General features: G+C 37.6%; 1 protein-coding gene across 1 annotated transcript in view; it reads right to left on the bottom strand.

The window, feature by feature from the left end:
• Positions 1-3,130: 3,130 nt before the first annotated feature.
• Positions 3,131-18,477, bottom strand: part of LIN28B (lin-28 RNA binding posttranscriptional regulator B) — a 73,761-nt gene continuing 58,414 nt past the window's right edge. The window contains exon 4 of the mRNA XM_014072355.2: positions 3,131-3,542. Within this exon, the coding sequence (XP_013927830.2) occupies positions 3,170-3,542 (373 nt within the window). The 3' untranslated portion in view covers positions 3,131-3,169. The remainder of the gene's footprint in view (positions 3,543-18,477) is intronic.

Raw genomic sequence — 18,477 nt, forward strand, 5'->3', positions numbered from 1 at the left:
CTTGCCATTGTTGCTGTTTTATAACCCAGTTATTATACCTACTAAAAGATTAGGCAATGCCACTTCGATTTGTCTACATAACTTAAATAAGTTTACAATCCTTGCATAAGGCAAGGAAGTAGTTCTCTATACATACATCACATTCAGTATGGTCAAAACAAAAACAAAACAAAATCCAAAAAAACCCAAAACACCCCATTTTGCACTGAAGTTCACTGAAAACGTCAGTATAAACAACCAAGATTCTTCCTTCCCTCCAGCACTGCCATGGGTTCCAAGCAAATTTCCATCATCAAGAGTTAGGCCAACCTTTAGGCCATGGAGTCATTTTCCTGAAGGAAAGAGGGACAGTGGTGACAGCAGTATGATCAACAATATTTAAAGAGGGTTTTTTTCCTGTGGGTAATAATGTTTTCTCAGATTAAGCAGAGCCTATCAAAAACAAACCAAGATTCTCAATGACTTAACTTAGGCGTGCCCAATCGATGGCCCACAGGCCACATGGAGCCCTGGAGAGCAAGTAACACGGCCCCAAAGAATTGTAAACTTTTTAACATTCTTATGTGATTTATAAACATTAACTAAGCTATCTATTTTATATGGGGCCAAAGACAATTCCTCTTCACTCAATTCAGCCCAGGCAAGCCAAAATGTTGGACATCCATGACTTAATCAAAGAAAATCTGAAGATTTGGTTCAAACTATATTATGAAATCAGATCTTCTTTACTTATATTTGCTTTTACATTAATTTGCCAAATAAATGAGGTAAAGTATTTCTTCAAAGATTAATTTTAAAAGAAAGAAGCAATGGTCCATAGGTCTTAATTACCACTTGGCTCATGTGTCCTTTGAAGATATCAACAACAGCAGCATCTGCTCCAAAATTGGTGAAATGGGTAAGAAATTGATTTTCGCTCATTCCTGGGAGAGTGGGAAAATTGTGACAGTTTGATCCTGATCAAATAATATTGTAATGGATGGCGCAAGAGCCACCTTGGACAACAAGGATGATCCGGTTTCAGGAATTTCAGAGAGGGCCAGCGAAGTACGAGGTGGCCTGTATGGTAGACTCTACATGGCATCAGAACTGGTTGCAGTATCTAATCAACTGGAAGGGGTATGGCCCTAAGGACATATCCTGGGAGGCCATGCATACCCCCTATCTGGTCTGCTATTCCACCTCCGGGACCCATGGAAACTGGTCCATGGAGATCGGGGGGGGGGGGAGGCCATGCTGGGAGAGGGGGGGGTAGTATAATGGATGCCTCAGAAGCTAGTCCAGACAACAGGGAAGAACTGTCATCACAAACATCAGATTGGGGCTTTGAGGAAAGTCTGGAAAACCTAAGGGACTATGAGTCAGAAAGGGATGGACAAGAGCAGGAGGTCAGGCTACGAAAGTTGGAGGAGTGACCAGACAAGCAGCTGAGAATTGAACTCATTGGGTTTTGCACTGGTTCCTATGTAAGGTGAATCCTGGGGAATACCATTCAAGGATGACGAAGCCTCAATAATGATTTCAAATCCTTGTGATGTATGTGTGAGACAGGATAAATGTATTGCCAATTAACTGGCTTTCTAATCTCCATGTCCAAAATCAATCCCCCCAAACTCTAAGCACCTTGACAACTGTGTAGGCTTTTAAATAATTCAGCATGTACACAGACTGAAATTACTGTTACACAATATAGCAATTAAATAAGTTTAAGACTGCAATCCTATACACTAATTTTTCTTGAGCTTAAGGCCAGTGAGATCTTACACAAGATTGCACTGCAAATATCAAATATTGATCTTTGGGAAGTTAAAAGACCAAGACCCATTTCTTAGAAAGACCTATAGAATCTGTCCAGTGACATGAACACTGAACTGGAAGATGCTACTGCTGCCACCACCATCGCTTTCATAATCCTCAAGATTTGCACAAGATGAGTCCAATCAAGGTTTGCAAAAGGGGAGTCCAAATGGCATTTCAATATCACTTTAAACCATTATTTTAACATCTACATTCTCCCATACAATCACCTAACCTGTATATAAGTCATATTGAGTTGATACAGTATTTCAGATAACACATTCATTGTTTAAGGGGAGGGAGGGAAAAAGGGGGAAGCTCCTTTAATTCTTTAAAACTTTGTGGCAATTGTGAGGCATCTTTCAACCAAGGCATTACCCTTTCAAGCGAAGGACTAAAAACTTCCATCCTCCCATCTTTTCCACAGAGGGAATTACAATTTTCCCGAATTCTACAAGGATGTATTGATCTATTCAGTACCGTGGTAATGGTGACACTACTCAGGAAAGTATGGTTACAATTCTTTCCCTCCCCTTCTTTCTCTTTTACAATTAAAAAAGGCAACATTAAAGAAAAACAAAATCCATTCAAAACTCAAACTATTACTTTTCCATGAATTCAAGAAACATAGTATTTAATGCAGTGTTTCTCAACCTAGTCAACTGGAAGATGTCTGGACTTCAACTCCCAGAATTCCCCAGCCAGCATTCGCTGGCTGGGAATTCTGAAAGTTGAAGTCCAGACATCTTCCAGTTGACAAGGTTGACAAACACTGATTTAATGTATACATTTAGGCAATGGGTTAGTCTGTACATCAAAATATCAGATGGTTTATTGTAACAGGAATGAGTTTCTGTGCACAGTGGGTATATGTGCTGCTTCACAGCCCTTGGATGGCTGTGAAGAAATTTAAAAAAAAAAACTCACTTCCATTTCTTATTAATCGCTGTTTAGAATTAACAAATACTATGACTGACACCACCACCCCCCTCCAAAAAAACCAAGACATGGTTAAGATAAACCACATCAAGCAGCTAAGGAAGCATAATCTTCCATAATTCTACAGGGCTGCTCTGGAAAAGAGAGAAAGACGCAAAGGAACATATGCCCAACAATAAATTAGGCTAAGTTTAAAAAATCATGAGAGATCCTGATGCCCAAACTGTTTAGAAACCCATTGGCCATTAAACTCATCTGAAATTCACTTGGAGTGACTGGTTTGCTTTGGTTTTCTTGTTTTCAAAAGACCTCTGGTCCACAACAGTAGTTAAAATTTGAGGTTTGTTGCAGGATAATACATGAGATTTAATTCTCCTTGTGCTTGAATGAGGTAGACGTCCCAAGAGGTAATGAAAGGCGGTGACAAAGCTTTTTAAGTCTTTTTCCTTTTTTGAACTGACGGTCCCTTCCGGCTTTGCTCTTCAGGTGACGGAGAAAACTTACTTGAAGCAGCTTCTTGAGGTGACTTTCCTGAAGGCGGTAAGATATCTGGTCTTCCTTCCAGAGAATAGGATGGAGAAGTGTAACCATAGGCTCCTCCCCCTCCTTCCCTCAGGAAGGCTGATGTGGAGGGCTGGGTATCAGCTTCATATCTTCCCTGGTAACTCGTAGGCTGCTGTGGAACAGTTTTAAGCGGACAGTTTGCCACCATGTGCATGATGCTCTGACAGTAATGGCACTTCTTTGGCTGTGGAGGTAGAATACATTCCTTAGCATGATGGTCAAAGCCACCACAATTGTAGCATCTGCAAAAACACAAAACAGAGAGATATGTCCTTAATTGAATAGGCTCGCAAGGGAAATGTTTGATTCTCAACTTTAAAAGAAATAGCAAGGGGCCATTGCCAAGGAGACCAAGATCACCAAATTTGGAAACTTAGAAGTTCCTTCATGCTGTCTGAGTTTGACTGTTTGTTTGCAGAAGTTTCATTACTCAACTAGGTAACTTCATAAGCGCAAATTTGGAATTGTTATATTACCCGATGCTTTTTTGGCAATATTTTGGAAAGCTGCTTTCTAATATGCCATGGTATTTTAAAGGAGTTGACAAGACTAATTACTTTGGAGTAAGAACCAGGAAGCATGTCATTTTTTGAAGTATAAATGAAAGGAAAAGAAGCAATACAATGGAACTTCTTTGTTGTTTCTAAATGACCATCAAAAGCAATCGGTAAAGACTTAATACCTAAGAAACTGACAGCATCAGCCTGGTAAACATCCATCAATGTAGGCTTAGTCTATACATTCTTATCAACTAAAGGTAAAGGTTCCCCTTGCACCTATATGCTAGTTGTTCCTGACTCTAGAAAGCGGTGCTCATCTCTGTTTCAAAGCCGAAGAGCCAGCGCTGTCCGAAGACGTCTCCATGGTCAGTTGGCTGGCATGACTAAACACTGAAGGTGCACGGAACGCTGTTACCTTCCCACCAAAGGCGGTTCCTATTTTTCTACTTGCAGTTTTTTCATGCTTTCAAACTACTAGGTTGGCAGAAGCTGAGACAAGTAATGGGAGCTCACTCCATTACGCAGCACTAGGAATTCGAACTGCCGACCTTTCTGATTGACAAGCTCAGCGTCTTATCAACTACAACAGTGGTATTATTGGGAGATTTGCACATTCTCTTCAGTCTCCTTTAGTCCACAAGTAACAAGATAACAGTAATATTGACAGAAAAAACCGACAGAAGGTTTCTTAAAACATGAACAATAGTCAATTTATGCTGGATTCTACTCAGAATACTCAAATAAGGTGTGAGATGTAAAATATGCAAAACAAAAGTCCTGGAAAGGGTGCACAACAGTACTGACATTGAGAAATATTGGAAAGTTTATTGGAGACTATTATGAATTGTATTGCTCCTCAAAAGAGAGTCATGAAGGATAACCATGGTATGTGTGTGGAGAGAATCAATTAAAATAGATGCATAAATTTTTTGTCATTGCTGATTTCTCTTTCAGATTTTTTTTAAAAAAATCTTAAGAGTAAGAACAACCTGTAAGCAAAAGTTAAGAAGTTCAACAGCCTGCAGTTGCCATCTCTTGAATTTTGAGATAACCTGCAGTTTATTTATTTATTTAAATTCTGCCTTTATTATTTTTACAAATAACTCAAGGCCACACCCTATCCGTATCCCTTTCTTCTCCTACGGTATTTCTCCACAACAACCTTGTGAGATGGGTTGGGCTGAGAGAGTACCGGGCCCAATGTCACCTAGCAGCTGGCTTTCATGGATAAAGCAGAACTTGAACTCTCAGCCTCCTGCTTTCTATCCTGTCGCCTTACCCGGTAGACCAAGCTGGTTTTCATTCTCATGCTTTTCATTCCTTCCCTCTTTTCCGGAACATACATCTTGTCTGGGGGATACTGAAATCTCACAGAAAGGTTTTTCCAAGGACAGAGTGGAACACTTTTGAGAACCTCCCATGAAGTGGATTTGGTATCTCAAATGCTTCCCAGCTTTGAGGTATATTAAAGCAAAGTAAATTTTTTGCAAAATTAATCCCAGGAAAAGTATTACTGTGAGAACATTACAGAGATTCAACACAAATCTGTGCGGGTTGTGTGGGTGTTTTGAAAATATTTAAACCAAGATAAAGGAAATAATTTTCTTGTGAATGAGTTACCAAGAGAATGGCAATAAGAAGGACAGGTTGCTATGATTCATTGAGCAATTATCTGTGCATTTACAGATATGGATTTGCATCTGGGCAGAATCCCTCATCAGAGCTCATTAGAGCTAAAAATGTTGGCAGGAAGACCCCTGGCTCCTCTCTGCATTTCCAGAGAGGGTAAATCACAGCCATATGTCTGTAGGCCACTGAAAACAGCCATGTTGGGGGGAGAACGTGGGTGTCACACATCAAATCTGGATTGTAGGGAGCTTTTTCAAGGTCCTTTGTAACTTTAAACAGTCACTAAATGACCAGTTGTAAGTCAGGGACATTATATACTATGTCTCAATTATCATGATAAGGAATTCTGTGCTAGGTGAAACCCATATATGCAAGGCAGAAAGAAAAAAAATCATGTAGAAAAAAAGAAGATAAAAGAAATGTACTTCCAATAAATAACAATTTTGTGTGATTTTATTTTTATCTGTTTCAGAATAACCCACTAGAGGGCAGCAACCATCTGATCATTCCCCTCTTCCTTGAAGTGCTTTAAATTTATTTCAAAGATTATTGTCAGAGAGGAAAAGCAGATAATTTTAACAACAATTTTAAAGATGAAGAAAGGTACGATCAAGATTGTATATTTCAAGAAATATGTTTATATACCGTATACATAATCTATCTATCTATCTATCTATCTATCTATCTATCTATCTATCTATCTATCTATCTATCTATCCATCCATCCATCCATCCATCCATCCATCCATCCATCCATCCATCCATCCATCCATCCATCCATCCATCTATCGATGTGGTGACTCAGTGGCAAAGACATTGAGCTTATCGATCAGAAAGGTTGGCAGTTCACCAGTTTAATCCCTAGTACTGCATAACAGAGTGAGCTCCTATTACTTGTCCCAGCTTCTGCCAACCTAGCAGTTTGACAGCATGTAAAAATGCAAGTAGAAAAATAGAAACCACCTTTAGTGGGAAGGTAACAGCATTTTGTGTGCCTGTGAGGTTTAGTCATGCCAGACACATGACCACAGAGATATCGGACTGTGCTGTCTCTTCGGCTTTGAAATGGAGATGAGCACCGCCCCCTAGAGTTTGGAATGACTAGCACGTATGTGTGAGGGGAACCTTTACCTCTATCTATCTATCTATCTATCTATCTATCTATCTATCTATCTATCTATCTATCTATCTATCTATCTATCTATCTATCTATCTATCTATCTATCTATCTATCTATCTATCTCTTAATTCCAAGCCAACAATACTTTTCTACAATAGATTTGAATTTGAAATAAAAAAATATCAGCCTCTAAAGGAGAATTATTTGTAGATGAGGGTTGAAATATGGGGATCACCAGCAGTCCGCACTCAGATGAGCACAGATTAACTCAAGGATTAACATCCAACCAACAATCAAAAAGTAAACAATACCCCAATCAAGGAACTGCCAAAAAAGCCAACGATAGTAAACAACCCAACCAAAGAATCTCCAAGACCACACCCACCAACACTGACACTAGGAATATAAACTGAGAACAAACCCTAGTCCTTAGCAACGCTAATGATGTTACTTAGTTTGGGTAATAAAATATCTGTAAGAAAACCAAGCTCAGATAGCACCAGCCTCATTGTTTAAACCTTCAAACATTGCTGAGCAAATGCTTTTGAAACAATAGTTTTCCAAAAAGCAGTTTTTCCACCTCCCATTCATTTCAAGGGATTTTGCAGATTAGGCTTGTGTTTTATAATAAAACAACATTACGCCAAAAGTTAAAAAACAAATGGGGTGGGAATAAACTATGTCAAAATATAGCTATGAGTAGGTAAACTTTTTATGAACAAGAAATACCCCGTTTCCCCCAAAATAAGACCCCCAATCGGGCTTTTGAGTGCATGTGCCAAAATAGGTCCTTCCCCCCAAAACACCCCTCCCTTAAATATTTAAATGCATGTGAAGCCAGTCCCTGCCATTTCCTGGGGGACAAAGGGGGAAACATGCCCCACGTGCCCTTGCCATCCACACAGAATGGCCTCGCAGAGGCTGCTCCCACAAACCCTAGCTACCACATCCCTTCTCTTAGCGACAGCCACAAAAAGAGCAGCAGGCCAATGACACTAGGGCTGGCAGAACTTCCTGCCCTCTCTGGATCAGCTAATCCGTGGGCCACGGGTCGAGGTTAAGGGGCTTCCTGCATCTCAAAAATAATAAGACTTCCCCAAAAATAAGACTAAACACTTATTTAAGGGGCTGTCAAAAGAAACTAAGACCCTCTTTTATTTTTTGGGAAACAAGGTATAAACAAGATATTAAAATAATCTTATTTATCACCCAAACTTGACTGGGTAATAGTCTATTCACATTTTTAGACCAACTATTAAGTTAAGTTTTGATTTAGTTGCTCTTTACAGTTACAAGAAATGATTCCTTTCATAGGTTTGTTGAAACCTGAAGTTCCTCCCCAATTTTTTCAAGGTGTGATTTTCACCAAGGAATGTTTTGGTTTAAGTCATTCAGTTTAGTTTATTTCTTTTTCAGTCCCATTTTGGCAGAAGGATTTGAATGGATGAAAATATCCCTCTATTGGAAGTCAGGAAGTTCTCTTTAAGCCCAGCTAGGAATTCACAGAGTAGGTTACTCCCTATAAATGAAAGTTACCATATTTTTCGCACTATAAGATGCACTGTTGTATAAGACGCACCAAGATTTCAAAGAGGTAAATAAGAAAAAAAGTGTTTGTTCTCCCAGGTCCCCAGGAGCACTTCAGCAGGGCTGGGGGAAGGCAAAAACGCACCCATTTTTGCGTACAACAGGTGGAAAATGGCCCATTTTTCACAAAAATGGAGGCTTTTTTTGCCTTCCCCCAGCCCTGTTGAAACCTGCTGAGTGTGGCTGGGGAAAGGCAAAAATGCCTTCATTTTTGCAAAAAACAGGCTGTTTTTCACAAAAATTGGATGTGGGGATGGATGTAGAAGACAATGTCATCTCCTTGAAAGCAGCCTAAAAGCTCAGGTCTAATGTGTGCCTTCTCATCTGAGCTATGGTGAGCAGCTCCCCAAAAATGTTTTTTTGGGGTGGGGGTCCTTTTAGACTTCCCTACCCAGTGAGTTACACCAAGTGCCATATTTATTATGACTGATGAGTGTTGGACAGTATATAAGTATGTATCTCAATGGCCAGTGTCTTGGGGAAGAGAGCAGATTGTGCATCTCCCCAAGTGACCGAGGCACACCTAGCACCAACAAGGGCCGAAAGAAGCTCCAGCAAGAGTGCGGCACCGGAGAATCATCCCCGGAAGCTTCTCCATCCCCCACCATCATCCTTACCTTCTCACGCCAGGCGAGGAGCGACTCGGAGGGGAGGGCAAGGGGTGGAACCATCCAGTAATGGGATAGGGAGCTGCAGTAGAGGGCCTAAAGAGTTGCATGCAGCTCAGGGGCCGTGGGTTAAGACAATTTAAGTAAAGAATTCTGTTTTGCTAGGCTTCTTGAAGGAAGAAAATAAAAACCAGCTTGTGGTATTATCTTCTTTAACAATGAATTCTATTCAGGAAGAGGAAAAAAATATACAAGGTTCAAAAAAACAAAGCCTCAGCAATGAATTTAAACGAGGTCAGCTCATTTTCGTTAGGCCCATATACAGACATAAGCACAAGTATTGCTCCACACATTTTTCTTTAAATGTGTTGAAGTAGGCTAAAGGGCTTCATCAGCAGATCAGTTAGCAGCCATACACAAATCCATTTAATAAGTCACTAGGGTAGGCACTATGTTACTCAATTTAATTTTTTTACCTTCCCAATTGATCAAAAGCCAGCTAGCCCAGGGGGCCTCCTTATTTTGTACATATAGGCAGGTATATATTAATTATCCGTCATCTACTTATGCACTTTCTAAATTCATTTGAGAGTCTAATTCTCCTTTTCACTTTTACATAAAGAATATTGTAATTAGGATTTGGAGCCTATAGTTTATTACCAAGAAGCAAGCTTGTAGAGGCTGCATTCCATTACACTATGCATGTCCTTATCTGTATACATTTAAACTTCATGGATTTACAATCTTAATTTGGTTCCCCTGAATTTTGTTTATAAAAGTCTTATCAATCATGCACTTCTTATCCATTCATACCCATTTCTAAACACTTTGCCTCTCCATGAACCTAAGGATCTTAAAAAGCAGAGAACTAATTGTATGCACACAACATAACATATATTACAAATAGCAAAGCACCATTCATGAAAGTGAAGATATGTATTTAAATTGAAAAATTAAAGGGTTTAAAACCACCTTTTGCGATCTTCTGACAAGCGAAGTCAATGAGGAAGCCAGATTCACTTAACAACTGTTACTAAATTAACAACTGCAGTGATTCACTGAATAACTGTGTCAAGAAAGGTCGTAAAATGGAGCAAAATTCACTTAACTGTCTCACTTAAAAGTAGAAATTGTGATTATAAGTCAAGGACTATCTGTACTGAATATTTGATGGAAATTTGTATCTTGCCATCTATTCCAGTGATGGCACGTGCCACCGAGTGGCAAAAAAGGAGCACACGCATGTTTGTCTGGGCTGCGAACAGGAAGGGAGCTGCCCAGGGGGCATGCACGTGCCGGAAAATGAACTTCTGGTTTCCAGCCTGCACATATATGCTGGCCAGCGAGTCTTCTGGTGCACATGTGGTGCACATGTCAATCAGCTGGCCAGCGGCATGTTCACACGAGAAACTGGAAGAACTGGTCTTCCGGTTTCCAGCATTGCTTCATGCACAAATACCAGCTGATCAGCAAGCGCACTTGTGTGCCAGAAACCCAGAAGAGGAATTGGCACCTCACGTGCCAGGCGACATGGCTCCACGTGCCACTTTGGGCATGCGTGCCATAGGTTTGCCATCATGGATCTATTCTATAGTATTTGGGGGGGGGCAATAACACAAAACGTCTTCACCTGTTTTATCAATCATAAAATGCCTATTTTAGTGCTCTACTACAACATTAAGGATTTTTTAAAGAGCAGAAATAACTTTGCCATGTCTGGAACATATTTGGTAAAGTAGATCAAAAGTCATTCTTAGGTTTTGTGTGTATAATAAACTAACTCAGCTAAATACACTGAGAACTTCAGGACCACCTATATTAATCTCTGTACATGGCAAGCCTATTTGCAGTTTTATGTTTCCAGAAAATCTTTCCGAAGCCTTCTTCTGACAAACATATAGAAAACTTTGAATCAGTTGCATGTCTTCTCAGATATGGGGTTTCTCTTCTTTTTAAAAGCAGTTTCCAAATAGTATGAACAGTAGGAAAATCACAGATTAAAATTTCCTCAGTTTCTGTTACTGGCAAATGAGTTGTAAAAGATCTGAGGAAGGAGGAATCTAAATAGTTCAAATGTTCTAAAAAAATTTGGGGAGGAACAAGTAAAAAAGCCATGCTATGGTGTTATTTATCTATGCACTAAGTAAATGACAATATATATATTTTACATCGAACAACAAGTTTCCAAAAAAAGACTTTAGTAGTTAATGGTTCATGACAGTCAAATTAACATTAAAGAGATTTTACTGTCTGACCACACCTAATCTGATATTTCCTCCTGCCTTTAAAATGATATTATAGTTTTTCTGTCACTCAAGGCTTACTATTAATTTTTCACACTGGGCCTTCTTAAATCCAGACATCTCAGATACAATCTCAAAATATGTTGCTGAAATGCCTTCCTCTATTCAAAATCAATGTTTCATCTTAAAAAACAGTAGTTGAAAAAGGGAGATGGAACATAGAACACAAACTGATGGGCATGCAGATTTTACCTGGTTTTTTAATCTTGTTCCCTTTTTATAAAGTCATTTTATATGTTTATGGAATAAAGAGAAGATTTAAAAAAAGATGGAGTTAAATATGTTTTATTAATAGACACCATTCTGTTTTTTTTTTTTAAAAAAAAACGAATTTATAGGTTCAAAAGCAAGAAGATGGCAATGCACTAGCCTTTTGTAGCTACTTGGGATTAAAATAATAGTTGTACTTTTAAACAACAAACTGTGTAATTCTGTTTTAAGAATTATAATGGTAAAAGTCAATTAACTATCACATTCTCCCCCCTCCACACACACACACACACACACACACACACACACACACACACACATATATTTCCTTTAGTAAATACCATGTTTTCCCCAAAATAAGCCCTCCCCGGATAATAAGCCCAATCGGGCTTTTGAGTGCATGCACTAAAATATGCCCTCCCCTGAAAATAAGCCCTCCCCAAAAATATTGCAACACAGCAGCAGCCATGAGGTGACCATGCTCGCCACTTCCTGCACATCAAAAATAATAGGACCTCTCTGAAAATAAGGCCATGTGCTTATTTCGGGAGGGGGAGGTTTCCAAAAGAAAATAAGACCCTGTTTTATTTTTGGGGAAAACACGGTATAATTTGCAACATTTTAAACCTGTGATTTTTTTGGTAGCCTCTGTGTTTTAGATCTCTTCGTCTCTGTATTAAATGATAGAATCTTTTAACTTTTTGTTTTTCCCCTCTCTGTGGGATTAAATTCATTTTATGTTCTAATATTTTCTTCTATGTACTTTCATTATGTTAATAGTTCTATTGTGTGTGTGTGTTCAAAAACATAACAGAACTATTAATATGTGCTTTACAATAAATCTATTCCCTTCAATATGGTTTATATAGAATTATTCTAATTTGACATATAATGAGCAAATCTGTCAAAATGTGCAGGCAAATAGTTGTGTACAGTCTTATCTGCATTAAAACTGAAAGACTGTTTACTGCTTTTTCTTCTTCTTTCTGTGTGTGTGTGTATTTGTAGAAGGGGAGGGATAATTTTTCTTTACTTTCAGCACCAAGAAAAGGGTGGATCCTACATGTTAAATTTAATTGACCACTTTTTCTTCCTTTTTTTGTACACTATTTTTTGGTGAGGCAGGTATATTCAATACTTAAACATACATGCACACACAGGTCCATAGATCATAATGAATGAAGGAACAAATGAATGAACACACAAACACACACACACACACACACATCCTTGTTGCCCTATGGTTGGATACTATGGCTTTATAGAAAAAAAGGATAACTTAAACAATGGATGACTGTCTCACCATTCTCCTTCAAACAAAAAGATTCTCTCTTTAGATATTTCCACCGGACTTCATACAAGTGATCAAAAGCATGTTTTAGCAGATACAAAGAAACAAACATTCGCAAATTTGAAAGTTATCAAATGCTTAGTAGAAAGTGCTATACAGAATGAAAAATAGTTCTATAAAATGCTGCTTCTGTTTTTACTTACTGCTATCAAAAACAAATGACTTTTCTGGAAAATGTGGACGAACAAAACATTAAAATAATGATCTGCATTTCTTTGGTCCACAAGAAGAGTTTGCTGCTAGAAATACAGCTGTATATAGTTATTTATTTATTAAATATTTAGCTTGCCCATATTAGGGGGGGAAATCTATACCAGTCCATGGACGTTGTTATCTTTTCCCAATTTTAATCAAGGGACAAGAAGTAAAAAGCCAGACATCCTACTTGTGTCATGGATACTGTTAGTCCTCCACTACAGGTAGTCTTTGACTTACAACCATTTATTTAGTGACTGAAGTTACAACAATACTGAAAAAAGTGAATTATCACTGGTTTACGACCATTGTAGTCACGTGTTCAACATTTGGACACTTGGAAAATGAGATGTATTCACAACAGTTGCAGTATACCCAGGTCAGACAATCACCATTTGTGGCCATTTGTGACCTTGGCAGCAAGCTTTCAACAAGTAAAGCCAGATTCCCTTAATGTTCACTTAACAACCGCAGTGATTCACTTAACAACTGTGGCAAAAAAAAAATCATAAAATGGGACCCAACTCAACAATTGTCTCTCTCTGTACTTATTTTCCACATTTTAGAATCCATGTGCTACTGCGGCAGCTAGTAGCAGGAACTGACTCTGTAATTGCTACATTATCTCTAAACATTTCATTTCACATTGCTTCTCCCCCACCCCTTTCAAGAAATTCATGTTAATTATTAAAAAAATATCCACATTTGTGACAGACTGTCTTCTGTGGTTTCTTTTAACTGGTTTGATGATGGGTTACCCAACTGTACAATAACGTCTGTTTCAGCTGACCCAGCAAGCAGTTACTCTTTAAATAGTACAAAATATGTTTTGTTTTGAAAGAGAGAAAAAGAGTCCAATCATCTATAGGAAATATGCACTGATATTTTACTTTCAAAATTATTCTTGGTGTTTTTGCAATAACCACTAACCTTGACAACTGCCAGACCACATTTTCAAACAATAGGTCATAAAAAGATGGCATTGAAAACCAGGGTTGTTTTTTTTTAAAGAAAACATTTTTCATAAATAAGTAAATAACTAAATCCAGGCTCAAGTTATTAGGTCTGCCATCTATTATGTCAAAGAGACCCGTGAGCAGAAATTTCCTTCCTGATAAAGCAAACAGAGCTGTTCTGTAAGGCAAAAAAGAGATGAGACTCTTCCAGCAAAAGAAGCAATGATTTCCTAATCAGAATCTGCACAGTAACTTTTAAGCTTTTTGTCCTTGGCCCAGCATACTGCAAGGACACTGCAGTACGTACTAACCGAAAAAGCATTGTGGAAATTGCATTGTTTCAAAATCCTGATCCCTCCAGTGAAGGGTGCTGGATGTAACAGGAAATTGGTGGCATTTTTACATGGCTGAATTCCTTCCCTTTTATTAACATTGAGTTCTACTGCTGTTCATCATGGACTTCCCATTCTGCAATCTTGCAATCTACTTTTTTCTTTAAAAAAATATATCATTCAAGGCAACCTCTTAAATGGACATACCATTTAGCATTTTTAATATCCCCAGATCTGAATAAGACACAATCTTGTCTCCTTATTCATCACTAATAACTCTGCTTTCCATGAAGTACTATCCTTGTTTTCAATTTTGCCTTCAGAGGTTAAACTTAACTCCCAAAAGCTGCCTAGTTTCCCCTCCCAGAATGACTTTGTTAGAAGCTTTAATGACAAATGTTCATTTAGTGTATATTTTCTTACCTTCTTTCTGTTTATTGGTAGGCCAGGCTAGTAGTCTTTTATTTGGAATACCTGCCTATAGTTGATAGCTGTGATTTTGTTTCTATTTTAGACCAAAAGCTATTGAGGTCTGTCCACATTTTAAGGTTTTTTTTCATATAAAAAAAAAAGACTTCCAGTAAAAATAGAATAAGTACCATATTTTTTGAGTATAACACACACCTTCCCCCCCCCCCCAAAAGTGCTTGGAAATGTTGGTGCATTTTATACATTGAATACAGTCATTTTTGGCCTCCTAAAGCCCCGTCCCACATCCCATTTTTGTGAAAAATGGGCAAAAATAGATTGGGGTTTTTTTGCCAAAATGGGGGCGTTTTTGCTTTCCCCCACCCCCCAGAAGTACTCTGCAGGCTTCAGCAGGGCTGGGGGGAAGGGGAAAATGCCTGTTTTGGTGAAAAACAAGGGCATTTTTGCCTTCCCCCAGCCCCGTTGAAGCCTGCAGAGTACTTCTGGGGGCCAGGACGACAAAACCCTTTTTTTAAAAACTTACCTCTTTGAAATCTTGGTGCGTCTTATACACCAGTGCGTCTTATAGTCCAAAAAATATGGCAATTAAATTTGCAAATCAATGACTACCTTGTTATGAAAAATGCTATTAAACATTATTGATCTGAATATGGCAACTTAAGTAAATAGTTGTAGTTGCTTCTTAAGGTCATCAGAACTTATCGATATTACTTACTTACTTAGGAAACACAATTTGGGTGGCTCACAACAGTTGTATAAAACCAAGTATCATTTTTAAAAAGGCAATTAAACCTGCAGTATAATCAGTATAACATTTCCTGCAAGCAACACCACTATCTTATAATCTTCAAATTCCAATGCACTCTATCCCAGCACATACATACACATCTCCTGCCTTTCTTATTTTTATAAATAACTCAAAATGGTAAACATGCCCAATACTCCTCCTATCTTCCCCAAACAACAAACCTGGGGGCTGGGTTGGGCTAAGAGAGACTGTCCCAAAGTCACCCAGCCAACTCTCATGGCATGACTAGAACTCATAATCTTCTTGGTGCCTTAACCACTAGACCAAACTCCGTCTTTGAAAAGGTTGGGAAAGTGGAGGCCTATCAGATCTCAAGGGGAAGGATGTTCCACAGGGCAGGGGTTTCCATGGAAAAGACACACTTCCCAGATTCTGCTGATTTTTAAAGGACTGGACCTGGAGCATGCCAAATCTATTTAATCTGGCCTAATGAGCAGATACAGACACCTTCACCCAGTAGCAATCCTGCAGATTTTTGTTTTTAATGTACAAGCAAAAGCTTATTGATACTTTTTAAAAAAAAATATCTGAGTTTTAACTTTCCTCCATGTCTAAAATGTGAAAGACAGATAATAAGAATGAAGATAGGGTGAAAAACTGGGATGCTTTCCTTGTTTAATATCAGTTTTTTAAAAAAACTGTTTCCTCCCATTTCCTAAACCCAAACTTTTCTTTGCACAACAAGAGTTCTTCATCCCTCTTTTTTCCCTTTAGCCCTGCCACAAACTCCCAGGGCGGCCAGTGAGAGCAGAGGGAGGTTGAAAGGAAGGAAGATCTGTTTTGCCAACAGTGGCCCATTAACAATTGCCTTCATCCTCTTAATTCTAAACTGAAAGAATTTAGAAAGGATGGATTGTGATAAACAGCCTTGATTTTTTTTTAAGAAACATGCATCCCCCCCCCCCCCATAAGAAGCAAAAAATGTACATTATAGTGTATCCAGGCTACTGTGCATATTTTGCCTGTGACCAAATGTTCATGTTGTAGCCACATTCAACCACAACAACAAAGTTCTTATCAGGCTCTGCTGCCTTTAAGCATCTCCTATAAATCTATAAGTTGCCTTATCTACATCTCCCCATGCTCAGGTCTTCAATCTTGTTTCCTGATCTTAATTATCTTTTCTTTTCATAAATGACTTTCACAACCAACAACACCTAGACAGCAATTAATAGCAATAAATAAATACGCACATACCAAAAACCAAATTGAAACCCTTATATGCAACTTCTATTATCTTGTATTTAATTATTAAGTATTGTAGCAAATACTAAATGATCTGGGAAATGTTGTTGTTCTAATAGATCAAGAATAGCCATCCATTGAAACCAATCAGCATCTCAAATGATTTTATTTTAACAAAAAACTTCAAAGACTTACAACAGGCTTTTTTATTTATTTTATTTATTTGTCTATTGATCAATAAATTATATACACACAACACAAGGCAGAAGAATATTAAAATTGGTTCAGTTGTGAAGATATCAAAAGACAAAACTCTGTATTTAATAATTTGAGAAGTCAATCCAAATATGTTGATCCAGCATCACACTTACCCTGTTATGTGCTCATTATTTTGTGAAATATATGAAAATGGTAGTAGATTAACATTTAAGCAGTTTGTATGAAGGAGAATGGGGGGAAACCCCAAAGAAGCTCCTGCTTTGCATTTATTTATTTATTTATATTTACTTTTCACATGGTGTTATATTATCAGTTCTGCAACTCTAAATGTGTTTATTTCAGTAGGCTTTTTTTTGACAGTTACAGAGATGTCAAAATAAAAAATATGGAGGAAAAATATATTTGTATGTGGAATGAACAAGTGCAAGTACATGACTAGCATGCCCTATATCACAGTATTTCCCTCCATGTGTTTATTTGTTTTATGCTTGCATACAGCAGAAATACGTTTTAGTTTCATCGATACTGATTACAGAACTAAAGTGGGGCATACCCAAAATATTACTCTGATTTAACCCAGTTGGTTCCCATGCTACCAGTCAACTAGAAATATTTTTTAAAAGCACATTTTTCATTTAATCACTAATTTTCATTAATTCTCTACTGTGTCACCCACCCTTTTTAAAATTATTTCAGTTTCAAAAAATATTTTTCTATGCCATCTTTAATTGGAGGTACTGTTGGGCACGCAAGTAAAGAGAGAATTTCTTTAAACTCTTGATTCAGAATGGCTTATTAACACTTTTTTTTCTATAGATCTTCACCATATGCTTCTATTATAAGTGAGAACCACTCCATGCTTTCACAAACCTCAGTTATATTTATCTTGGAAATGTATATTGTAGTAAAAAATATTTTTTCAAGAACGAATCCTTCAGTAACAAATCATGATTCCCTGTGTTTTTAAGTTATACTAGGAATAGAGGTGTATCACCAAAATCAGCCAAAAAAAGGATTGGTTCACCAGAATCAACCAAAATGGTTTTGTTTGCTCCCTTTCCTAAATTAAAATGCCCAAGTAAGTAGCATAAAAAAGCAAATTGACATTTTGGAAATAGTACAAAGTTATAATGTGTTGGTGGCCTCAAAAACTGAGATTTACAGTATATATTGTAAGAAAAGATATTTAAGCCATTCTTCTGCAATTTCATAAATATTCTTCAAATGCTCATTTTTGTAGTGCTTAGGTTTTAGTTTTAAGCCCTAAGCCTCTTTATAAAGCTTCCTGAAACAATTTTCAAGAGTTTAATCTTTTACAAACTTCAATCAGGAGATATCAACAGTACACAAAATAGAAACAGTCAAATCTAGCTATTCTCTTACTTTCCATACATCTCTCATAACAAAACCAAGTCACCACTCCAGATTGTTGAAAAAATACCCAAATATTTGAAGAATGTATAACCTCATTTTGATAACTTGACTGAACCAGTTTCTTTAAAGATATCTTGAAAAAAAGTTTAGAATAAACTAACGAGGACCATGCAGTAGAAAGTTTGGTAGGAAAATCAGTACTTCAATTATTCCAATATTTCTTTTTTTTAAAAATACTTTGATTTAAAGTTAAATCCAAATGTAAAACAAACATATTAAATTCTGCACTTCCTTTAAACTAAACCCATGACCTATTTATGAATAGCAACTTTTAAGATACTTTTTTGAAGAAGAAGAAACAAGAAGGGATG

This window comes from Thamnophis sirtalis, unplaced genomic scaffold (genome assembly GCF_051295495.1).
Source record: "Thamnophis sirtalis isolate CommonGarterSnake01/CBP01778 unplaced genomic scaffold, rThaSir2_p1.2 scaffold_6, whole genome shotgun sequence".
Lineage (NCBI taxonomy): Eukaryota > Metazoa > Chordata > Lepidosauria > Squamata > Natricidae > Thamnophis > Thamnophis sirtalis.